The sequence below is a fragment of the Peromyscus leucopus genome, chromosome 11, assembly GCF_004664715.2.
Source record: "Peromyscus leucopus breed LL Stock chromosome 11, UCI_PerLeu_2.1, whole genome shotgun sequence".
Classification (NCBI taxonomy): domain Eukaryota; kingdom Metazoa; phylum Chordata; class Mammalia; order Rodentia; family Cricetidae; genus Peromyscus; species Peromyscus leucopus.
In genome coordinates, this window is record NC_051072.1 from 21432635 (window position 1) to 21458568 (window position 25934).

General features: G+C 43.1%; 1 protein-coding gene across 1 annotated transcript; it reads left to right on the plus strand.

The window, feature by feature from the left end:
- Positions 1 to 249: 249 nt before the first annotated feature.
- Tars1 (threonyl-tRNA synthetase 1) lies at positions 250 to 20570 on the plus strand. Its single transcript, XM_028884424.2, is given in 19 exon segments — positions 250 to 431; positions 2327 to 2407; positions 6418 to 6608; positions 7287 to 7410; positions 7701 to 7822; positions 8494 to 8611; positions 8873 to 8937; positions 9016 to 9094; positions 9733 to 9879; positions 10932 to 11030; positions 12200 to 12366; positions 13765 to 13927; positions 14024 to 14164; positions 14488 to 14565; positions 14698 to 14798; positions 14885 to 14989; positions 15947 to 16019; positions 18009 to 18123; positions 19517 to 20570. Coding segments are annotated over 19 exon segments (2172 nt in total). The 5' UTR covers positions 250 to 377; the 3' UTR covers positions 19666 to 20570.
- The last annotated feature ends 5364 nt before the right edge of the window (positions 20571 to 25934 follow it).

Below are 25934 nucleotides of genomic sequence, written 5' to 3' on the forward strand. Positions count from 1 at the left end.
CCCGGAAACTCAGCCCAAGCCGCTCGGGTGCTCTACGGTGGCCAATAAGGCCCCAAGAAGTGACAGAAAGTCAGATGAGCAAGAGAGCGCTTGCGCGCTTCACTTCACAGTCTAGACTTTAGTAATCGGATTTCCTAGAAAGGCTCGTCACTTCTCCGGCTTGTTCTATTGGCTGAGAAAAGGGAGGACCCGCCTCTCGGCGCAGCCCATTGGCCGCGCGTCCAGCGTAGCTGGGCGGGGCCTGGCGCTCCATTGCATCAGCTGGTTCCGGATAGTCCACGTGGCGCACGCGCAGTGCAGAATTGCCGGTCTTCTCCGCGGGCTTAGGGTCTTCTCTCCGGTGCCGCTCTCGGGTTTTGTCTCTCAGCCGTGCTTCCATGTCGGAGGAGAAGGCCAGCAGCCCCTCGGGGAAGATGGACGGCGAGAAGCCGGTGAGCAGGCGCGGTGGCTGGACGTGTCCTGGGAGCCGACGTTGCTCGGCCGGAGTAGAAAGTAGCGGGGACCTGGCGGTATTGGGGAGCCCGGATAGTTCAGGAGCCCCCGCAGGCAGGAGTGGTCCGGGGGTCATCCCCATCCCAGAGATCTGTGAACTGAGACGGAGTAGCTTGCTCAGAACTAGATAATACCCATGCGGGACTTGGACTCCTACACTTGTATTTGTATCCCTAAAATAGACGGGAAGAACATTGCAGAACTTTTTAGATCCTAAACCTTTGCAGAGCAAAAGGCTCCGGTTTAGGAAGGAAAAGCCAGCCCCAGAGATCAGATCCATTGTGCCCAAGATTGGGTGCTTTAAAATGGTGAAGGCTAGATGGCTCCATTTGACAGACTGCTTGGGAATTAGGCGGGGTGCTGGAAACGTCCTAGATAACTTCACACACGTCCCCCTTAAAGCCAACCAACGTTCTGTGTATTTATTTGTCTTGGCACTCAGCCGGACAGCGCAGGTGGCAATACGAGTTAAGATTGATTCCTGACTTGGGGGTGGGGGGCAAAAGCCTAGAGTACAAGACTGGAAAATCGAAATTCTGTGTGATCGGCTCAGTAGAGTTATAGAGGAAGCATCGAACTTGGCACAGTCAGACTGTTTTATTAGATTTGGAAAAAGGAGGTCAGGTAAAGCAGGCAGGGCAGGGCTGTCCAGGTACAGAGGATGAATTGTGTCTCAGCTGTATTGGAAGAGGCAGGAGAGAAACAGGAAATACAGCAGTCGAAGATACAAGTGTTCTCTGCATGCAGGGTGCAGGGTTTTAAGCGGAGATTGTACTGTCGAAACTAACCTGGCATTGAGGTTTCAGGAGAGGTGAGGCCGTATGGCAGAGGTTGTTCCAACAGTCCAGGTGAGCATCGAGCATCGCTAAGGTCTTCAGCAAGAGGCGTTTCCATCCTGATAGGACAGATCACTCAAATGCTTATGTATACAGTCTAAACGACAAATTTAAGGTGATGAGTGACGACTGCACATAGATTTTGTTTCTATTTCCATATTGTTTCCTTTAAAAAAAAAATGGTTACCCCTTCGGTTTCTTCCTGACTGTCCTTTAATCCTACTTTTAAACTCATCCGTTACTTCAGAGCCCCTCTGGGTTCTTAAGATTTACATAAGTTTAGAAGTTAGCCAAGATAATCACCCCCTGAGCAGGCTTGTAGTAAAACATTAGATAGAGATTTTTGTGAATAAAGTGACTTGAAATGTAAAATGTGGTATTGCCTCTGTAATAATCAGGTACCTTAAATTTTTGAAAGCTTACTCGGTGGGGTACAGATCTAACCCAAACGTTTTCTTGTCACTGAACTATATCCCCAGCCCCACAGGCCAAAACCTTTTATTCCTTTCACATTTAGTCTTTGTAACAAGGCTGCTGTGAAGAACATAATTACACCCAGGTTCACAAGAGGGAAAACTGACCCTAGAAGAGCTGAAGTGGTGAGTGTGTGATCACACAGTTCACTTAGTCTCTCTGGATATAACTAGCTGGCTGGATAGGTAGATAGGAAGATAATACCCCCTCCTCCCTAATAACTTATTGGATAAGTTGCATAATTTCTTGTTGCTTTGTATTTAGTACAGGTCCAAGTCGGAAGGGAAAGTGAGAGAAACTTTGAGGAAGTGTACGTTAATAAATGGCCTACCTTTTTAGGGCTTGTTTTTTATTGCAAGTTGTCTAACTTGTCTTTACCAGTGATGGAATTTCCAATCTTTCAAAATAAGATTGTCCTTTTTATTTTATTTTTTTTAAGATGCTAGCTTTCTCAGCTGCAGTTTTGGGGACCATGTCCACTGAGGCTGAACTGTGAGAACTTCTCTTCTGTTTTGCCTCTTTAGGTGGGTGCCAGTGAGGAGAAGCGAAAGGAAGGAGGCAAGAAGAAGAGCAAAGACGGAGGTGGAGATGGGGGTCGAGCAGAGGTAAGACAGGCCGCCACCATTGAGGCTTGGGTTTCGAAGGCTGGCGGGGACGGGGGACTGTCCCAGACCTGCCCTATATGAGGAGTGTGTGCGCGTGTGCACACGTGTATCCATCGCGTGTCACACATGTGGAAGCCAGAGGACGCCTTGCAGGTATTCCTTCTCTACTGGGGACAGAGCTCAGGGATTAGGCTTGCTGGCCCCTGTGTAAGGATTCTGATGGTCGCTGAAGGCGGTAAGGTGGGACTAGGGTAAGGAAAACTTAAGAGTTTGGAAAAGAGCCCTAGAGGGACAAAGGATTTGCAGGTCCTTGGCAGTGCAGAGGGACACGTGTGTTACCATCAGATGACCTCACAGTGGATTTAGACAGAAACACGAGAGATGAACAGTGTAGAGGAAGGGCTGCAGTTGTCACTGGCTGCCAAGACTGGATGCTGACTTTCTGTTTAAGTGAGGTGTTAAGGGGTCGGAGCTCAGGGTTGGGCTCCTACAAGTACATAAAGAACCGAACAGAATCCAGTCCCTTGATTCCTTGCTTATTGCTTGGATCTGTTCCTGGGGTCTGGTTTATTTATATCCAGAAAAGTATTCAGTTCCTGGGCTCTCAGTGACACACAACTGGCAGTTCAGTGCCATCCCAGAATGCACTTGGTTCCTGGTGCTTGAGGAGGCGGTTCTGCATGTTGTTCTGCTGGTTTTGAGTTTAAACTGCTATAAACTGTGCTTTGCTTTTTGCATTTAGTCATTACAGCTTTATTGGGGACCTTGGAAAGCTGCTGGGATGTAGGAGCACAAAAGGCTAAGCTTTTTTTTTAAAGTAACTCAATAAATGGACTTTAAAGAGCTGGTTATATAGCTGGAGTAGTGATTGATGTGGTCCCTTCGTTAGTCCTGGCGTTTCGGAGCTAGAGGAGGAGAATGCTGAGTTCTAGACCAACCTAGAATGCATAGTGAGACCCTGTCTTAGAAAAACAAAACAGCAAATCCTGTTTGTATGATGCTGAGTTGCTAAGCTTAGAACCATTTTGGTTTACAAAGTGGCTTTACAGGTGATGCAGGATAGTGTTGCCTATGTTCAGCCAATCCCTGTTCATTTTACACCAGTGTCATTGTGTAAAATTGTTGATAGTGAATCTTAAGATTTGCAAGTAAAGAGTAATATGCATGTATCTTAATTTCCTTGTTATACTTTGACTGGGATTGTGTGTATTCTCCAATTACAGATTGAAACATGGCCTATTAATAGGAAACAAGCAGTCCAGTGACCCTTTTGAGAGTTTTAAGTAGATATCTGATTATTATGTGTTTTAAATTATCTTTCAAAATAAAGAGTGGACAGTGATGTGTCCAAGACCTTGCCTTCTCTGTGCTCCCATCATTTGTAAACTCGTCATGGTGACCTTCTAGGGACACATGCAGGTTTTACCCATCTGCATTTCAGAGTCTGGCATGGAGCACATTGCTCAGTTAATAAATATTGAGAAAGTTTAACTAAGTTATTTTGTTTATAAAATGCCGAGTAGATATGGAAATAGACTGTAGTAAGACATAGAGAGTTGGTGGGAAGGGTTAATCGGGCACATATTGTATAGGCTGAGGTTGGGGATGTCTTTGTACAGTGATGAACTATGGCCATTGTTAGTTCAGTGGTTCTTCATCGGTAGTTGTGGAGTCCCATGATAATCTGGTGGGATTGTAGGTGTGTGTCATCAGGCATGGTAATAGCTGATGATTTCTGTATATGTACACAAGTAGAAAGTCATAGTAAAAGCAAGCCACTTCTTTATTGCTGTTAATGACCATGTTTCTACCAGAGCACTGTTGTGGAATATTATTTTAAGATGTGTTACATTTGTTTATGCTCTGGAACATTTGTTTAATGATGCGAAGATGTGTTGCATTCTTTTATGTTGCATTTGTTTAACTCTGTGAAGCTGTGTTACTGTGCCTGTCTAAAATACCTGCTTGGTCTAATAAAGAGCCGAACGACCAATAGCGAGGCAGAAGAAAGGATAGGCGGGGCTGGCAGGCAGAGAGAAATAGAAGGAGAAATCTGGGACCAAGGGAAAATGAGCAAGAGAGAAGGAGCAAGAAAAGAAGGGACTAGCCACATAGCCACACAGCCACACAGCCACACAGCCTGCCACGGAATAAGAGTGAAAGTAAGATTTATAGAAGTAAGAGAAAAATAAAAAAGCCCAGAGGCAAAAGGTAGATGGAATAATTTAAGTTAAGAAAAGATGGCAAGAAACAAGCCAAGCTAAGGCTGGGCATTTATAATAAAGATTAAGCCTCTGTGTATGATTTATTTGGGAGCTGTGTGGCAGACCCCAAAGAGCTAAGAGTAAAAAGAACAACCATCAACAGAGCACAGTGCTTTGAACCTGTAATCCCAGCCTTGGGAGGCTGAGGCAGGAGGATCATGAGTTTAAGGCTGGAGTAGGCTACATAGTGAGTTTGAGCTCTCCAAGGAGGTGGTGGGGGTGGGAGATGCTGTCATTTGGAAATGGAATTATCAGATTCACTACTTGCTTGAGAAATAGAAGTCATGCCTGGCGGTGGTGGCGCACACCTGTGATCCTAGCACTAGGAGGCAGAGGCAGGTGGATCTCTATGAGTTCGAGGCCAGCCTGGTCGACAGAACTAGTCCAGGACAGGCTCCAAAGCGGCAGTAGGAACAAATCGCTCCCACTCGCATCCCCCAAGTAAACACACAGAGTCTTATATTAATTAAAACTGTTTAACCATTAGCTCAGGCTTTCCATTGACTAGCTCTTACGCTTAAACTCAGCCCATTTCTGTTAATCTATGTGTTGCCACGTTTTCTATGGCTTTACCTGTGTGCCATTACATGCTGCGCTCTGGACGAAGGGCTGACGTCTCCCTCGCCTTCTTCCTGTCTCCCTCTTTGAATTTCCCACCTGCCTCTAAGCTGCCTTGCCATAGGCTAAATGGCTTTATTTATCAACCAGTAAGAGCAACACATATTTGCAGCATACAGAAAGACATTCTCCATCACTTTTTCTTTGTCAGACTTTTTGGGAACTTCAGTGGTGTTTTATATAAAATATTCTGGCTAATTGTATTGAGTATATAGGCAATAGTAATGTGTGCTATTTTATTTAAATAATCTGAGAAAGACGATCATGGCATCTTTGAATTGGAGGAATATTTTCTTTAGTGGGATCTTCTAAGTCAAATAAAGTTTTGGTTGGCTATGAGTCGGCCTTAAAACAGTGCCCCTGATTAAGATTCTAACCATATGGTACATTATTGTTTCTCTCCATGCAGTGTTGCTCATAGCTGAATTTATGATCATTTAGTTAGAACCACTCTTGAGGCTGACCATGCCAGGCATGCAGCTCTTTCAGTGGAGTATATGTTGAGCATGTGAGAAACCCTGGTTTCACTTCCGGGGAACACACAGACCAGGCACATATGTTTAATCCTAGCCCTTTGTGTTAGGAAGATCGTGAGTTCAAGGTTATCCTTGAGACCCTGTCTCAAGAAGCAAAGAAGGAAGACCTTAGGAAGGGATCCTATGAGGAAAATAGTTACTGGAACAAACTGTAAATTACAAAATGGTAATTGGTTATCAATTCAAGATGTTGGCAACTCAGCTGCTTATTTTTATGCTTTTTAAAAAATTTTTGAATAAAAATCACAGTCACCCATTTTTTTCATTTATTCTTACTTAGGACTAGATTAATGTCAGTGATTATTGTGATCTATGAGCCACTCTGGATTTTTTTTGAGACAGGGTTTCTCTGTGTAGTTTTGGTGCCTGTCCTGGAACTCACTCTGTAGCCCAGGCTGGCCTCGAACTCACAGAGATCCTCCTGGCTCTGCCTCCTGAGTGCTGGGATTAAAGGCATGCGCCACCACCGCCCGGCCTCCACTCTGGATTTGTCATCATGGATTTTTGTGTTATATATCATTATGTGTTATTGTATTAGTATTGTTTCCTAAAGCAAGAGTTACTGATTACTTACTGCTTCGTTTGTTTACAGTTGAATCCTTGGCCTGAATATATTAACACACGCCTTGATATGTATAATAAGCTAAAAGCAGAGCATGATTCTATCCTGGCTGAAAAGGCAGCAAAAGATAGCAAGCCAATTAAAGTCACTCTGCCTGATGGCAAACAGATGGACGCAGAGTCCTGGAAAACCACACCATATCAGCTTGCATGTGAAATCAGGTATGCACACACCTCCTTTGACCATCTGTGGTTTAGAATGTAACCAAATGTTCATTTATTGTCTTGCTGGATATGTCCTGATATTATTCTTAGGTGTCTGCTAAAGATGTTTAGTTTACTTAGTTGAGATCTTTGAAAATCAAGGTGATGTGGCTTTATAGTCCAGACTCAGTGTTAATTTCTGAAGGCTCGTCCCTTCATTTTTCTCTTAGAAAGTAGCTAAGTCATTCTGTTAGGATCACAGAGCTGCAGAGGCAGGACAGGGTTCGCTGACTTTTACTTAAAGTGTCTCAGTTTTGAGCGTTTTTTACGAAGGTAAGTCACCTCACAGGGAAAGTTAAAAAAAACAACAACTGACATATTGTGTATGAAAAAGTGTGTTCTGTGTTTATAAATCCCACAAAGAACTGTATATATTCTTAAAACTTATGGATTGGAAGAAATTATGAATAACTGAGGATTTTTTCACATACTTTGTGACAGAGGAAAAGCCATGGCTGGGGGGCACTGTGTTGTATTTTAATACCTACATCACCTGGATACACTTGAGAAGCAGGTACTAAACGCGGACGCCTCTTTTTACATCCTTGTTTCATTTCCTCCTAAAAACAGTGTTTTTTGATAACTAGCCTTCATCAGACCTTGCCAGGTAACCACCTTGTTTCCTTTGATTTTAAGTCAAGGACTGGCTGACAACACTGTTATCGCTAAAGTGAACGAAGTGGTCTGGGACCTGGACCGCCCACTGGAGACAAACTGCACTTTGCAGCTTCTCAAGTTCGAGGATGAGGAAGCCCAGGCGGTAAGTTTCTATCCGGTGTTTATTAGAACGCAGTGAAGATGACCCTGAGCTGCATAGGCCAAACAAGTTATGGCGTTTCACTGTGTTGTTCTGTGGCTCGGTGGTATTCAGGTCTAACCTGGAGGTCACAGTCATTTATGGACGTCTCTCACTATTTATTCCTTTGGGGCCTTGGTTGTAGATCCTGAAAACATTGCTTTGGGTATATTCCCATCTGTGTCTTTTAAACAGTAACTCATCGTATATCTACCAAGACTAAAGCCATGTTATTTTTTTCTTTACATTTTCAGGTATACTGGCACTCCAGTGCCCACATCATGGGTGAGGCCATGGAACGAGTCTATGGTGGATGTTTATGTTACGGTCCACCAATAGAAAACGGGTTCTATTATGATATGTACCTCGAAGAAGGGTAAGTTAAGACACTGAATGAAGGGAATATCTGAGTGGCCCCGAGTCTGTGTGTAACATTTAAAGCATTGTCAATGAAGGAGACGGATCTACAGCTCACAGTATAAAGCCGCTAGTTGTAGATATTGACAAAAGTTGAAGTATTGAGAGTTGCATGTCATGAAATCTCTGGGATTGGTGGAAGTGTGCCAGAGGCATGCTGGGAAATCAAACAGGCTCTCCTTTTCCTTTATGTTATTTTTATCTATCTATGTATCTATGTATCTATCTACCTATCTATCTATTTATCTATTTACTTATTTATTTATTTTGGTTTTTTGAGACAGAGTTTCTCTGTGTTAACAGTCCTGGTTGTCCTGGAACTTGCTTTGTAGACCAGGCTGGCCTCGAACTCACAAAGATCCACCTGCCTTCCAAGTGCTGGGATTAAAGGCGTGCCCACCACCGCCCGGCTTCCTTTATGTTATGATGGAGCTTGGGGGGCTGTCACTTGAGAGAAAGTTCTCCACAATGGCGGAAGTAGAAAGCCCGTGAAACTATAAGTGTAATTTATGAAAACCTAATATTAAATTCTAATAAATGATGCAAGGCTCTATTTTAAAGTAGTAGAGAAAAAAGTCCCTGCATTGATTCAAATGGAATATGGATGGACTGCTTTTTTTCCTCCTTCAGGGGTGTGTCCAGCAATGATTTCTCTTCCCTGGAAACTTTGTGTAAGAAGATCATTAAAGAGAAACAACCTTTTGAAAGATTGGAAGTGAAAAAGGAAACGTTACTAGAAATGTTTAAGGTAATCTGAGCCATAACCACTTTGATTTTATTAGCCAGTCCTTGAAGTAGTACATCAAAGTTTTCTCTAGAAAACCTGAAGTCGCTTCAAACATGAAACCCAGGTGTGCCCTAAAGCTTGTGCTTTGACTCACATTCCAGCTACATGTTTAGAGATACACAGAGAGGAAGAGAGAGGAGAGGAGAGAGAGAGAGAGAGAGAGAGAGAGAGAGAGAAAGAGAGAGAGAGAGAAGAAACACATGTCTTATTTCTCATTTTCAGTACAACAAGTTCAAGTGCCGGATACTGAATGAAAAAGTAAATACTCCGACCACGACTGTCTATAGGTGAGCATATTGAGTACTGTTGAACGCAGCTGGTACGGTAGTCTGCCTTTGCTAAAATTCCTTTTATTTCATCTTTAGATGTGGCCCCTTGATAGATCTCTGCCGTGGTCCTCATGTGAGACACACTGGCAAGATTAAGACTTTAAAAATCCACAAGGTAAGGCATGTGAATTGCCGAGAGTACTTACGCCTCAGTTTCTATCGCTTTCTCCTTTCTAACGTTTTGTTTCTTGTCAGTACACAGAGGATCACAGTTTTTGTTTTTAAAGCTGTGTACGGACTGGGGTATTGTATGTGTCTTCTGTACTCCAGGACTCATTACCAGAGTTACCATATGGGGACGGGTTGGGAGGAGTCACAGGCCATTGTGGCTTCAAAAGTTTTGAGGCTCGGTGTTGGAGTTTGGCTAATGATTACTCAAGTTGCTCTTTTTCATACGACTAATCCTGTCCGTTTTATGTAGTTTAGAAAAGCTGGAATTATGAACGAGTTCTCTGAGTCGATTCCAGGTGCCTTTCCTTGTTTGCTTGGGTTCCTTTCCATTTTCAGATGATTCTGTGAGAGGAGGTCCTATAGTTCATGGGATTGTGATCTGGGGAAAGAGCAAGCAGAAAAGTCTGTGCTGTGGAGTGAGTCTACCCACTTGGAGTAGACCTCAAAACAATGGGAGACATTTACTAGGATTGAGTGTTGTATGTAGTTTCATTGTCAAAGAAGGTGATTATGAGAAATAATGCACTATTAATGTGAAATGTTTACAAATTGAAATGTGTCGTTGTTGGTCCTTGCTTTCAGAATTCCTCCACATACTGGGAAGGCAAGGCAGACATGGAAACCCTCCAGAGGATTTACGGCATTTCATTCCCTGACCCCAAACTACTGAAAGAGTGGGAGAAGTTCCAGGAGGAAGCCAAGAACCGAGATCATAGGAAAATTGGGAGGGTACGTTAGGAACAGGGGCGTGTCTTGTTTGAGTTTTCCTCCAGTTCACTCGAGTGGAGCCTGTTCAGTGCGAAGCTTCGTTTTGAAGAGGGGCTTAGATTTCAGGTTCCCTGGTCTGGGAGCCAACCATGTCCACATTATCCTTCCGAAACGTTCCGAGTCCATCTCATCCACTGTTCCCGAGAACAGTGCTGGGGACCCACAGCTCCGAGTGAGCCCCGCGTCAGAGCTGACAGAACGGACTCTGTAAAGTCTCAGTCTGAGCCATCGGTCCCCCGGGGGAGTCTGCTGTCTTTTTCTTTTCTCTCTAGCTGCCTCTGACTTCCTCTAGCCAGAATTACTTTTGATTTTTTTTTAAACTTTCTTCCTCTATAAAATGAAGTTTACTGCTTGAGGGCCTTGGCTGCTAGATCTGCCCTACCGCTCTCATGGCTGGAAATAAATTACCGCAATGAGGAAGGTAACAGGGATTGGCAGGTCCCTCCCCAGGGCTTTTAGCCTCACCCCTGTCTTTCATTACCAGGGCGTTTTTCTTTCTTTCTTTCTTTTTCTTTTTTTCTTTTTTTTTTTTTTTTTTTTTTTGGTTTTACGAGACAGGGTTTTTCTGTGTAGCTTTGCGCCTTTCCTGGAACTCGCTTTGGAGACCAGGCTGGCCTCGAACTCACAGAGATCCACCTGCCTCTGCCTCCCGAGTGCTGGGATTAAAGGCCTGCGCCACCACCGCCTGGGCGCGTTTTTCTTTTCTCCTTCTTGCCGTTCATATACAAGCAAATTGTAAAACATCGAATGACAAAACCCAGATCTTTCCTGGGGACTTCTTCCCATGCCAGTGTCTCCTCACCCTGGCTGGACTGACGACTGTCAGGGAGGTGACAGATCTGTGCTACGTTGCTAATCACCTGCAATTCCATACCACTAAATTGTACCCGAGAAACAGTGGCATGTTTTCTGTAATATTGGCACAGCTGGTTTTGAGCACAATGGCAGAATTCTGAACTGAGGAACACCAGTCATTTACACATTTAGAAACAGTCTTTTGCTCTTTTATCCAGGACCAAGAGCTATATTTCTTCCATGAACTCAGCCCTGGAAGTTGCTTTTTCCTGCCCAAAGGAGCCTACATTTATAATACCCTTATGGAATTTATCAGGGTAAGCTTTATTTGTTACGGTCTTCTAAAGAGTTAGGATATAAGATAATTTTATTAGCGAGGGTCTGCTAAAAGAAAGATAAATCTGTATTGGAGGGGAAAAGAAATACAATTTTTTTCTAAGTTGATGTTTGTGACTTCAAAGGTGGTTAGTGGTTAGGGGTGACTGCTGCTCTTCTAGAGGACCCAGGTTCAGTTCCCCAGCACCCACATCAAGTGCCTCACTCACTCCAAAGGATCTCTCGCCCTCTACTGGCCCCTGCAGGCCTCTGCAGGCACATAGCATTCAGCATTCACTCAATAAACACACCTGCACACACACACACACACACACACACACACACACACACACACACAAAAATAGGTTTTTAAAAAGTTGGGTCTGGAGAGGTGGCCCAGTGGTTTAGAGTAGTGTGTTCTACCAGAAGACCTGAGTTTTGATCGCAGCTTCCAGTCATACAGCTCACAATCATGGACAGCTCCAGCTCCAGAAGATCTCCTGCTGTCTTCTGGTCCCCGTGGGTACCCACACTCAGGTGGCACACATCCACATAGACACACAGACTCATGCACATGAATACGTTTTTTGAAATGTGAAAGGTCTCCTAAAGTATTTAGAGTCATTCTAATGTGGGACTTTGTTCATGGGAGCATGCAGACACACAGAGAGAGTAGCTGCGAAGCCTGAAGGGTCGGAGGCCTTTCACAGGGGAATGTGCTGTGTCTATTAACCGTTTGTGTTTTCTTTTCAAATTCCGAACTATTTCAAGCCTGTATTTAAAGAGCACAGTTTGGTTTGCTTGCCACAAGATTTAACGTATTTGCATTGGGCTATGTTTGTTCATAGTTTTTGTAAAAAGAAAAAAAGGAGTACATACTGTTTTTTAAGAAAGACCCCTTTGAAACTGTTGTGTGGTTGGTATGGCTCCCTTACCCTGTGCTTTCCATCTCCATGTACATGTATCTTTAACTTTTTCTGTGACATGTGTGCCTCAGTTCACATGTATGGTCTGCGTCTGTGAGTTTGGGTGCGCCACCTGCAGACGGCGTCTCTGAGTCGTGGTCTGTGTGCCTGTGACCTCGCTCAGCAGTGTGAAGTTGCTCTGTAATTACTTCTCCCTCCACAAAGGTGAGCACTGACTTCCCTGTGTGTGTGTTCTCCTCTAACAGAGTGAGTACAGGAAAAGAGGATTCCAGGAGGTCGTCACTCCAAACATCTTCAACAGCCGCCTCTGGATGACCTCTGGCCACTGGCAGCACTACAGTGAGAACATGTTCTCCTTTGAGGTGGAGAAGGAGCAGTTCGCCCTGAAGCCCATGAACTGCCCAGGGCACTGGTAGGAAGCAGCTTTGTGTTTTTCTTCCTTTTTATTAAACTTAGCTGTGTGTGGGGTATGTGCCACATGTCTGTGGGTTCCTGCAGAGCTCAGATGAGGCTGTCGGAGTTGCTGGAGTTCTGTGATTTTGAGCTGCCCCATATGGGTGCTGGGAAGAATCTGGGTCCTCTGGAAGAGAAGCAAGGCTCTTAACCCTCGGGCCTTCTCTCCAGCCTTGCAGCTTTGCATTGCTGTTGAAGAATTTCTTGTGCTCTAAATGGTTCTAGATTCCTTTCGCTCCTTTGAGAGAGATATCAGTGGAGAAAGGAGACTGAGAGAAGGAGGAGGTCAGAAGGGAGCTGGGGGAGAGCATAAGGGTAATAGAATACCTATGCCAGGAGAGCAGAAAGCCAATAACAACAAGAAACGTAGTGATCGGAATAACACTGAAATGCACCACTGTTGTCATCCCAGTGTTCGTGCTGATTCGATTCCACATTTATAGACATTCAGGAGTGGTCCTGGGGTGAGAGCCGCACACAGGCAGAGGATACTGAAAAGGGCTTAAATGTGGGGCACAGTGAAAGACCAGTATTCCTACCTTTCTTCCTTCTTTGGGAAGAAACGTGTTTTAGCAGAACCCACTGCTGATGAGTTAAAATCCTTGGGAAGTCTTTCCCTGTGTCTCTGCCTCAGATTATGAAAGGTAGATGAAAAGTGACTTCGGAGAGGCCTGAGAGTGACGTGGGTATAGATAGATAGTTTGTCCGTGTGTGCAGCTGCAGAGGCAGGTGATTCAGGCGGAGGTGCTGAGAGGGGCAACACCTTTAAGAAACTGGGTCGTACACGTCAGGGAAACAGCCCAGTTCAGTTTTCACAGCATTGAGTTTTTGAAGCGCTTTGGACCTCACTAGAGCAACGCTGATACCAGTTTCCAGTGTAGTTTCCAGTGTTAGAAGTAATTTATGTACAGCTGAAAATATTTCTTCATTTTGAGCCTTTCATTAACTCTTCATATTAACTGAATGTAGTCTTCGTATTAATGGAAGTGCTGAGCACAAGGATTTGGCTTAAAACCTTGGGGACACATTGCTTTATTCGCTCTTAGCCACAGTTAATTGCATTATAACTTACTTGTTGTATTCATACAAGTGCTTCGATTGCTGTGTGAAGCGTGGGGCTTGAAAAAGTGTTGCTTGTGGCAAACTGGTGGCTTTTTGTCAGCCTTTCAGGTTACTAAGTAATATCTGAGGAAGAGTTTTTCTCCTTGTGAATTTTTAAAATTGCTCTTTTTGTTGTTACTTGTGATTCACCCGAGGCCTCACAAGTGCTGGGCAAGCAAGCGCTCTGCTCCAGGACCGCATCCTTCACCGCTGTGCTGTTAAATTTCCATGGGCTTTGCTTTGCTTTCTCCTTCAGCCTCATGTTCGATCATCGGCCAAGGTCCTGGCGAGAGCTGCCTCTGCGGTTGGCCGATTTTGGTGTGCTTCACAGGAATGAGCTCTCGGGGGCTCTTACAGGACTCACGCGGGTCCGCAGATTCCAGCAGGATGATGCACACATTTTTTGTGCCATGGAGCAGGTATAGTGATTGCCCTATGGAGCAAAATCCTCTGACAGAAGTGTTAAAAAGTGAGAAAAATAACCACTGTTTTTTTCTTTTTCTTTTTTTCTTAAGATCGAGGATGAAATCAAAGGTTGTTTGGATTTTCTTCGCACAGTATATAATGTCTTCGGGTTTTCATTTAAATTGAATCTTTCTACTCGCCCAGAAAAATTCCTTGGAGATATTGAAATATGGGACCAAGCGAGAAAGTAAGTGATGTTTTTTTAGTGTGCTCAAGAACTTACACAGTTCTAAGGACGTCTTCTTGAGTGGACACAAGCAAAGAAAGACGACAGTGTTTCTGGTTTGCCTGTGGGCTCATTTTTCCTGTATGGTCTTCAACTGCTTTCGGGAGGCCTGGATGTCTTCGTACTCTGTCAGTTACTAAGCTGTAGCTTCATGCTCTTTGGAAGACACAGTTACACGGCAGGCAGTGGGACTCGAGAAAACACCCAGGAGACCTGTCCATCTAACTTAGCTGGGAAGAAGGAACGTGCAGATGAATAAAATTTCAAATTTTTCTGCTTTGTCTGTAGCAACTTGAAAACAGTTTGAATGAGTTTGGTGAGAAGTGGGAACTGAATCTTGGTGATGGAGCTTTCTATGGTCCAAAGGTCAGTCCCCTAGAATATTCTGGTAATATTCTAGGTTTTTAGAATTTTAGTTGTGGGTAAAGAAACATCCCTTTAAATTGGGAACAAAGAAAATGAAGAGCATCTTATGGTAACTCAGTGGTTGCTTTTCAGATTGACATACAGATAAAAGATGCCATCGGCCGCTACCACCAGTGTGCAACCATCCAGCTGGATTTTCAGTTGCCCATCAGATTTAATCTTACTTACGTAAGGTGAGCTTCTGGTCTCTGCTCTGAGCTTTCGGCCATACCTAGGACAACATACCTAATAAGATAAAACAACTTCCTCTTTTCTGTAGCCATGATGGCGATGACAAGAAAAGACCCGTTATTGTTCACCGAGCCATCCTGGGGTCTGTGGAAAGAATGATTGCCATCCTCACCGAAAACTACGGGGGCAAATGGTAAGTCCTTCTGATTGTCCTCCCCTCCCATGAAATTGTCCAGAAGAAACGCCTCATGCTTGTGAAGGGGGAGGAGGCCAGTGACAGAGCTCACTGAGAGGAACCCCAGACTCTAACCCCAGTTTTCGTATAGTGCTTGTTGGGGCTAGAAGTGTGGTAGTTCAGATGGGATCCACGTTACTCCTCAGCATACACATACCCCGAAATACTTGTTATTAATAATTCCTTCGTATTTCAAAACTTGATTTATTTGAATATTACTTAAGGAGCTGGAGAGATGGCTCAGCAGTTAAGAGCACTGGCTGCTCTTGCAGAGGCCCTCAGTAAAAATCCATACATAATTTGTTTTTGATTGCTTCTGGCTTTGATTTTTTTTTTTTTTTTTTTTTTTGCCTGAATGAATGGGTAGGTTTTTTAATTATCTTGTTCAGTTTTACTGATCAGAATGAGCAAGTATTTTGCCATATTTCAGAAGCGAAGCAGTTTTTTAATTGAAGAAAAAGTAAACAAAACAAGCCGAGTCAGTTGACAGTTCTCAGTGGTTTTACTAAACCCGAAGTCCAGTTAAAAGGAGCCCAGTGTTAGCAGCACCCACGATAGAGTCCTCCATGTGGACTGTATAGGGTTAAAACTTTTCTAAAGTTAAGTGTTACTGTTATTCCAGTAATTAGATTGGGCTAGTTCAGATGTGACATTTTTCCTACTTGTCAACGAAATAACCCTGGTTCAGTTCAAGTTCCCACAATCAAACAGAACCCTGGTGCGCATTCTCTTGTGTGCTTAGTTTTTCACCCAAACTCGGGATCCATTGGGAGAACCCCACATCTAATGTGGAATTTATTGCTTCTCCAGCCGCTGTGGCGTTCAGCTGTGTGGTACAGAACTTGGGAGATGAGCACAGTCTTTCCGTCTCGAATGTGCCCAAGCCCATACTCACTGTTGTTATTTCTTCCGTAGGCCTTTCTGGCTCTCTCCTCGCCAGGTGATGGTAGTTCCAGTGGGACCAACATGTGATGAGTATGCCCAAAAGGTAACCCTTAAACAGAAGTTGGCTTTCAGCTTAAGTTTGTTTTTAAGCTTTTGCAATGGGAATCTTATTGTGTAGTCCACGATGGCCTTGGACTGGCTTCCTGTCTTAAAGTCCCTTGAGTAGTTGGGATTGCCAGCAGGCACCACCACACCCACCCTGGTAACTGTGCTTTTAAGCTTTTGGATTGTTAAGCCATATAAGTTTATCAAATCAAGCTCTCACTACATCAAAGAGTATAACTTTTCTATGTCTGATAGGCCTGGACGTTACACTTTCGAGATCTTTCTTAATGGTTCTGTGACCACATGTATTCGCTTAGTGTTTCAGACATACTTGTGTATTTTAATGTTCGGTGTTGTAAAGAAATGAATTAGCAAACATAGCCTAACCTGTATTATTACATTAGAGTTACATATCCCATTGAAGTGCCTGATATTTGCTGGTTTATTCATTTGTTAATGCAAATTTCTTCAGTGGCTTGAAATTCTTTTCATCTTATTGTCGTGGCTGGTCAGTGTCTTGCCCCTCTAGCAAATGCGCAAACAGTCCTGGGAGCTTTGCACCTCAAAGAACAATCTGTCTCCTTTAGTGATTAACTGCTGCATACTAAAGCCTTAGACATGCTTAGCAGTCAGTCGTGAAGAAGCCTGGGTGTGGTTGGTGGTCAGCCTGCAGCCCAGTAGCTGGGTGAGTGAAGCAGGAGGAGAGCAGTGTTTGAGGCCAGCCTGGACTATAGAATGAGACTCTGTCTCAGGAATGCTAGGGGTGGGTAAGCCGTGGCAAGATGGCTCAGTAAGTTAAAGTACTTGCTGTTCAAGCCTAACAGTATGAATTTGATCCTTGGAACCCACATTAAAAAAAAAAAAAAAAAACAGATGAAGACATACGTAATCCCAACACTCCCATAGTGAGATGGAAGGTAGAGACAGAAGGATGGCTTACAAGCTCATAGGCCTCTGTAGTCTAGAGGACACAGACTGGCAGAAACAAGAGAGACCCTGTCTCAAAACAAGGCAGAAATGGCCAGCAAGGTGGCTCAGCAGATAAGGACACCTGCCACCTGTCCTAATGACCTGAGTTCAGTGCCTTGAATTCCTCAGGTAGAAAAACTGACTCCTACAAGTTGTCCTACTCAAAACAAGATGGAAGGAAACAGCCAAGTCCTGAAAGTTGTCCTCTGGTCTCCATATGGGTGCATGACTATACACATAATAATAATAATAATAATAATAATAATAATAATAATAATAATAATAATAATAGTGAACTTTTTAAATAAAAAAGTTGATCAGTGAGCAGTATTGTTAACAACAAAGTAGATGGTGATTCTCTCTTGAGTATCAGAATTGCATTCTGAACTTTGATCTTTTTCTTTTCTTTCTCTTTTGAGATAAGGCCTCTCTATTATGTAGCTCTGGTTGTCCTGGAACTTACTATGCAGGTGGACCAGGCTGACCTCAAACTCCCAGAGACCCACCTGCCTCTGCCTCCCAGGTGCTGGGATTAAAGGCTGGTGTCACCACAACTGACTGTGTACTCTGATGTGTCGATAAACAGAGCTTTTCCTGCATTTTGCGTGGTGATGATGTGTGCAGGCTGAGACACGGCTGCTTTCCTTGCAGTCATATCAGGAACTTGATGTGATCATAAGTGGGATCTTTATGTTTTATTTCCTTATAAAGCTGATTAATTTGATATTTCTGAGTGCTGATTTTTGTGGATTTTATCTTACAAGAGGAAAATGTCCCTTTTTGTTCAAGTGCTGGGAATCAAGCTCTTGCATGTTGAGCACTACGACTGTTCCATCCACAGCTCCAAAAGTGTGGTCCTTAACTTTCAAAATGTAAACCCAAGTCATAATTTGTGTTATCAGCTTCAGTATTTATATTGACATTCATTTTTAATGCTTGCATAATTAACTTCATGGAACTTGTTAAATTCTGTAACAAAAGAAATGTACTTCTCACTTTGACTCTGAATTGTTACTAGGTACAGCAACAATTCCATGATGCTAAATTCATGGTGGATATTGACCTGGATCCAGGCTGCACCTTGAATAAGAAGATCAGAAATGCACAGTTAGCACAGTATAACTTCATCCTGGGTAAGAAGTGAAGGTTCCCAATCGTATGGGAAAAGCCACTGAAGTTTTAAGTCTTAAGCTCAATGAATCTTGGTTATGAATGACCTTGGTTCCTGTCATGTTTATTGTTCTATTACTGTGATGAGACACCATGACCAGGGCAACTTAGAAAAGAAAGCATTAAATTAGGGGCTTGCTTATAGTTTTAGAGGGCAAGTCTGTAGCTAGAGTTTTTCTGCCTGGCCCACAGTCAGGACAAATCTTTGTCACCCGCCAGTCCCACAGCCGCTCAGACCCAACCAAGTAAACACAGAGACTTATTTTGTTTACAAACTGTATGGCCGTGGCAGGCTTATTGCTAACTGTTCTTATATCTTAAATTAGCCCATTTCCATAAATCTATACCTTGCCACGTGGCTCGTGGCTTACCGGTACTTTACATCTTCCTTGTCCTGGTGACTGCTGCAGGCAGTGACTCCTTCTACCTTCCTGTTCTCCTCTCTGTTAGTCCCACCTATACTTCCTGCCTAGCCACAGCCAATCAGGTTTTATTTATTGACCAATCAGAGCAATTTGACATACAGACTATCCCCCAGCACAGCCAAGTGCAGACCATCTCAGACACCTGCACTCAGGCCCATGGTCCTAATCATCCTCTATGTGGACCTGCTGGGTAAAGCCACCAGGAACCCAAGAATGGGCTCCCACAGCACATACAGAACATCCCACAGCATTAAGTCCATGATCATCATGGCAGAGAACAGCAGTCAGGCAGGCAGGATGCAGGAGCAGTAGTTGAGAGCTTACACCTGACCCACAAGTCCAGGGTAGAGAGAGACTAGAGTGGGCTTTTGAAAGCTCAAAGCCAACTCCCAGTGACATACCTCCAACCAGGTCGCACCTTCTAATCCTTCCCAAACAGTTCCACTAAGAACTGAGCATTCAAACATAGGAGCCAATGGGGACCATTCTCATTCAACCACACAGTTCCCTCTCTTGTTTTTATTTTTTTGTGGTCCTGGGAATTGGACCCAGTGATTGCATGGGCTAGGCTTCTATAAGCCTGATTCTAAATATTCAGTGTTCCCTTTGTGTGACAAGACAGTAGGCATGAAAAAACTGCCGAAGGGTTGTTTACAAAATGTCTACCTTTATGGAATTGCTTTTATATCATTTCTTACTAATCACTGGATTAAGTGATTCAGGATGAAATTCAGGCACTTAAAGGGGGTCCTTTTTAAAAATAGCTACAACATTTCATAAGCCTGTGTATTTATACATGGTCACCTGTCCATCTGTGTATCATGAGTTACAGGAATGTTTAGGGTCCTTTAGGATGAGTTCTGCTGTTCAGGACAAATCCTTCCAGGTCTATCAGTTTAAGTCTCACAGAGCTTTGTGTCTTATGTTTTAGTTGTTGGTGAAAAAGAGAAAGCCAGTGGTACTGTGAACATCCGCACCAGAGACAACAAGGTCCACGGGGAGCGAACCGTGGAGGAAACCATGGAGCGGTTGCAGCAGCTCAAGCAGGCCCGGAGCAAGCAGGCCAAGGAGGAATTTTAACGGGAGCACGGCCAGCACTGGCTCAGCCTGGAGGAAGACCGGTGCCCCTTCACATGGCCCTGTCTGCTGGGAAACGTGGGCTTATGATGAACGTGGAGTAATAGTCCTGCAGTCTGCATGAATCGGTTTTTGATCTGGACAAGCCTTAGAGAATGTGTTAGATGGGGGTTAATAAAAGAACCATTAAAATTATTTTATTCACTAAATGTCTCAGCAATGGAAAAACAGGGGGGGATGTTTAAATGTAACAGGGTTATTTTATATGAATTCAATCAATTAAAAAATTAAAATTTAAAAAAAATGTGCTTAAAGAAAAACCAGTATTGAATTATGGTGTTAAAAATTAAAATTTACCACTACAGATGTCAAGACCTCTGTCCTTGTGTTTCTGTAGAAGCACCTGGGTCAGATTGTGTGCCTCGGTGTCCAGCAGGAAGTGCTGAGGTGGATGTGCAGGTGTGTGGGAATGCAGGTCATTGCATGAGCTGATTCCCAGCGGGGATGGGGCTGGCTGCTGGCTTGTTAGTGGTGAGGTAAACATTTCCTTTTGAGATGACACTTTTATTTCTTTTTGGGTAGAGAGCTTTGGAATAACTTAATGATGCATGAACTTTTAAGGATGTGTCTTCAAAGAAAGAGCTGTGTATGGAAGACTTTTTTGTTGAGTGGGTTCTCTCCTATGATGAATACTTTTCAAATTTTTCTATCAGCAAACCGTTTATGGAGAATGACATAAGAAAGGACTTTCTTGTGTGGTTATATAATATTTCCCTTTTTTTATAGTCATTTTCAGAAATCAACATCTTGTCATGTCTATAGTAACCCAACAATTTTGTTGGCAATGATTACATCAAAGAGAAGTTATTTTGCATAGATTAATCCTCTAATAAAGGAAGTGATGTTTTCTTGGTTTTGTTTTTTGAACCTTCAAATGCCACACTCCTGAGGGCCTGCGCTACCTAACTCTGGATGGGATTAGAGGGAATGCATGAGAGAAATAACCATTTGTTTAAATTACTGTGGCCAGATTTCTGATAGTGGCCTCTAGCTTACATACTCAGTTTCATACTTAGGCTTTGGTAGGCTTGTAATTAATTTCTCTGTGTATCTTGATGAAACTTTAAAACAGATTTTGTATTCTGTGATGTCATCATTTTCTAATTCATTTTCTGCTTTGTGTTTGTTCAATCTAACTATTAAAGTTGATGTGCAGACCTGAGGGTGACGTCAGAGCCTGCAGCTGGCTAGGTGCGTGCTCTTCCGCCGAGCCACACCTCCAGAGTCCTGCTTGTTGTAAATGCCTGCTGGGCGAATAGTTTTACTAATTCTAGTTTCTATGGACCTTTCAATTCATTTGCTGGTTCACTTTCATGTGTGACTTGGAGTTACAAGTCTGGTAGGTCCAGACTGCTTTTGCACAATCAACTTCCTTACCTTATATTTTACTGAAGGAGCTGATGTGCCAAGGACACTCAGGAGGTAGATCTGGTCATCTAGGTAAAAGTAAAAGCCCCTGTGGAGACATTTTAAAATTTTATTTCTTATTTTTGTGTGCTCTAAATATGATCTGTTGGTGCAGTTTAAGCTCTGTCAAGAGGATACACATATACTAATGGAACTACGGATGACATTGACTTTCTAATGAATTCTCAGGTTTTAAATCCATTTACTTGAAATAATTATTCATAGGCCTGAAATCAACCAGAAGCAACCACCAGTTTCTAGTATTCTAATATAGTAAGGACACTTGTATTTATTAGTTTAGATACCACATGAGACTCCATAGCCTCATTCCATCCATTTTGTTGTTGCTTGTGGCCACTTGCCCACCAAGTATCTACGTAGCTTGACAGACTGTGTCAAGTCTGCGTGTTTACTATCTGGTGTGGGACTTGGCAAAGGGGAGAAGTTTCCCCTTTCCCTGCTGTTCTTTCTGCCTTACGTTTTGCATACAAAGCAGTCTGGCTAACTCATTGTGATCTAGAGTAGCTGTGAAAATGAAAAGTACATATGGATTAATGTAGACCAAATAGAGGGGCTGGAGTCATCTGTGTGTGGTGGCGTGTTCACATGTGTGGTTCCAGTTATTGGATAGGGCAGGAGGACCCCACAAGTTTGAGGCTTGCTGTGGATATCACTCTATGTAAATAAACACTGATGGCAATGACCAGACAGGAGGTAGTGGACAAGGAGAGAGGAGAATTCTGGGAAGCGGAAGGCTGAGGGAGAGAGACTGCAGCCACCGCCAGGAGAAGCAGCTTGTGAAGACGCCGGTAAACCACCAGCCACGTGGCAAGGTATAGATTTATAGAAATGGGTTAATTTAAGATAAAAGAGCAGTTAGCAAGAAGCCTGCCACGGCCATACAGTTTATAAGTGATATAAGCGTCTGAGTGATTATTTTATAAGTGGATTGTGGGACTGTGGGGCTTGGGGAACCTGGAGAGAAGCCCTCCAGCAACAAATGGCGCCCAACGGCTCGAGTTTCCACCTTAAACCTGACAATATTTAATAACCAATTCTAAACAGAGCCAAAACCAGGTTCCTGCTTCTTGTCTCATACGGGCAGCTAGATGCGACAAAACGCAAGTTTGAACACTGGCGGGTTCCTGGCGGGTGCGTTTGACCGGCAGTATGGCGGATATGAGGCATCTACCAGCGGCAAATTAAGCTGTGTGGTAGGTTTAGTCTTTACTAGTATTTAAAAAAAAAAAAAAGAGGTTTCTGGGCTACACGCTGCTTTGATAAAAGCTTAGACCCACTATTTCTGAGACTTGATGACTCCCAGAGCTGGCGGAAAACATACCACTGCCATGTTGGGAAGCTGAAGTGGGCGGAGCCAGCAGCCACAGCGCCATTTCAGGCTTACAATGGTACAGTTTAAATCAATAGGCTCAAGGCTCAAGGTAATATAAAACATAAGCCACGTAACGATGGCTACCACACAGAGAATCTGGATTATGTTGTCTTTGATATTCATAACTAAAGAAAAACATTTGATTACAAAAGCTGTTGAGTTATGCCAAAATGTATATTTTAAAGGTACCTTGACTTCAAAATTTGGATATAAGGATATGTTACTTTGGAAAAGAGGTTCTGCTTTTGTTTCCACAGAAAGCCAGAGGCTGTGGACTTGTTCCAGATTAAGATACATCAGGTTTCACCAGCCAAGACCCCCTGAAAGGACTCCGATGACACCATGGCCCAGATGATCCAACATCCAGATCGGTTTCAAGGCAACTGGTTCACACAATACAGCCTCACGGACTACCCCATAGGTCTAAAATTTTCTTTGCGTCCCCATAAGATACAGCGCCCCCCTCCAGCAGGAAGTAGTAAGAGATGCTACGCCCAAATTCCCAAATATACCAAGCTGGCTTTAGAGGTGGAATTGGCTCACTCCCCCTCTAAACCCAGACATATTGCTTTAAAAAAAAAAAAATGGTTAAGGGATTCTTATGTCCCAAATCAGAAGAGCCCTCTGGTGTGGGACAGAGAAAAACCAATATTTTTATTTAAAACAGGTTGATTATAAATGTGATCTCTTTCTAAAAAAGAAAAGGGGATATGATATATAGGAGGATATGGAGATGATAAGATAAAAGGGTAGATTAATGAACCTACTTTTAAAGAATAACTTGTTTAAAATGTTTTACATTGGTATAGATTTTAGTTTATGTTTAAAATGTTTTACATTGGTATAAATTTTGGTTCATTGATACAAACTTGAAGTTAATTTTGTTATACTCTCTCTATATATGTATATATTTCTATTCTTGTTTGAGGTGTTGTGTTTATATAACTCATTTAAAATTGTAATGGATAATTAAAAAATAGATTAATAATTAGTCATCTATGATAATCATATCTGTAGCCATGTTAGTTAAGTCTTCTAGGTATACATAGATATATTTCAGATAGATAGGTAATCTTCAAACACTTCATAGACCTGGGGAATATGGCATTTAAATAACTTAGAATTCTGTTGATGTGAGACACAATTGCTCCTGGCTGCACCAATTGATCCCGAGAGAATGTTGGGCTTCTAAGACATTTCCATTTGGAAGTTTGTCTTTTGGCACAAAATGGCCTACTGGGCAAAGAACTGCCCTTGCCTTGATGGCTGACAGTACAAATGCAATGCTGTCCTTTCTGGACAAGCGGGACACAAGGAAAGCGACCACTGTACTCTGTCAAGACAGGGTAAGATGGTCTCTCAGAATTCCTGCTTCTGAAAATGGTCTGTCAGATACTCTAGGCCTGTAGCCAATTTGAATGCACCAACAATGCTGAGAAACATCAGGTGACTGTCCAGGCTGCCAGCTGTCTTGGTCTACTCTTGCAAGATTCCCGAAGTTGCTTGCATCCGTCTACCATTTCTCAGGTACCATTATGTTCTTCTCAGGTCTTTGATGTGGTTGAAGGCTAGATAGTCGCAATTTCCTCAGTTATGATAAAAGATAAGTTAGCTATAAAACCTTAAACTCACAAATATAAGATAGATAGGACATCTTCTTTAATATTGTAACTATAATTCTTGCTCGGTAATTGTTTTGTTATATGTAATTTTACCATGTTAAAGTTAAAACCTTCCTTTTTAAAAAAGAAGAAAGGGGAAGTGCTGTGGATATCACTCTATGTAAATAAAACACTGATGGCCAATGACCAGACAGGAGGTAGGTGGGACAAGGAGAGAGGAGAATTCTGGGAAGCGGAAGGCTGAGGGAGAGAGACTGCAGCCACCGCCAGGAGAAGCAGCTTGTGAAGACGCCGGTAAACCACCAGCCACGTGGCAAGGTATAGATTTATAGAAATGGGTTAATTTAAGATAAAAGAGCAGTTAGCAAGAAGCCTGCCACGGCCATACAGTTTATAAGTGATATAAGCGTCTGAGTGATTATTTTATAAGTGGATTGTGGGACTGTGGGGCTTGGGGAACCTGGAGAGAAGCCCTCCAGCAACAGAGGCTCATGTGGGCAGCAGTGAGATCTTGAAAACAAGTCTCTTAATATCATCAGTGGGGGACCTGATGGACTTGTCTGGACTACCTAGCTCTGTATGGGAATAGAGAGAATGCATGAGAGAAATCACCATTTGATTAAATTACTGTGGCCAGATTTCTAATAGTGGTTCCCAGCTTACATACTCAGTTTCATCAAACATGGTCACTTTCTCTATCCCCTTTTTGAGATAATTTTTAGTTATCAGGATCGAACATCCTATTTTTATGTGCTGTTGGATCTCACAGAAGTTTTAGTCTTTTAATTCCATCTCTGATCATCTCCTGCCCCTGGCTCTTCTCATGATATCCATGGCCGGCCAATCACTTACAGGCCTTTCCCCCAGCATTCACTTAACTTGCTGGATAAAAACCTAGCCTTTTCTCCAGTCCTGGAGTTATGAGGCCAGTCCTGTGTGAGAAAAGTACTCTATGAAGGAGGAAGAATTGGAACCACTTCTGTTGGTGATTTCTACTCCCAGCTGCTCCTAATTTGTCCACACAGGTGTAGCTCAAGGTCCTCAATAAGGAGTACATCCTTCTTCAAATCTGTCTCTCTCGGCTCATGTTTGGGCATCTGGAAAGCACAGGACTTAGAGTATTTCCAGCTGTTACTGCACACTCCATGTGCTCAGTCAACTGACTGCTGGCTCATGCTACCTTAAATGTAGCTCCTACGGTGCTACCATCCCTCCATGAATGATGTCTTCCTCCTTCTAAAGCTAGCCGTTCTAAAACTCCTGGTCTTATGATATGGACTCACGGGTATGGTCTGTGGAGTCAAAAAGTTGGGTTGATACTCTTAACTGCAACTTGCAGTTGAATAACTTTGGGCAAATACAATTTCTTCGAGCCTCTTGCTGCATGTGAGATGTGTGTACTGTATCTTGTATTCAACTGTGATGACAAGCCTGTGAGTTTTGTTTCATATAAGAAAGGATTGCTATTCTCAACTGCTCCTGCTCTAGTAGTTTCCCCTGTATGTCAACTTCTCGATCGCCCCGACCTCGCAAGCTGAAAGTACATTGTCTTTTCTCCTGTGCTGTCTATATCCTGTGCTCCATGGACTCAGCTTCCACAAAACCATAGTGTGCTTCTTCCCAAAGACAAAAGAAAAAAAAAATAGCTCTTGGTTGCACTGAGAACTCAGGCTCTAATGATAGATCTAGTCTGGGCAGTGAAGGAACTGGATGTTGTCCTCATCTGGCAAGAGAAAAAAAAAATCAAAACACTTGCAATCCCAGGGCACAGCTTGCAGAAGGGAGCATTG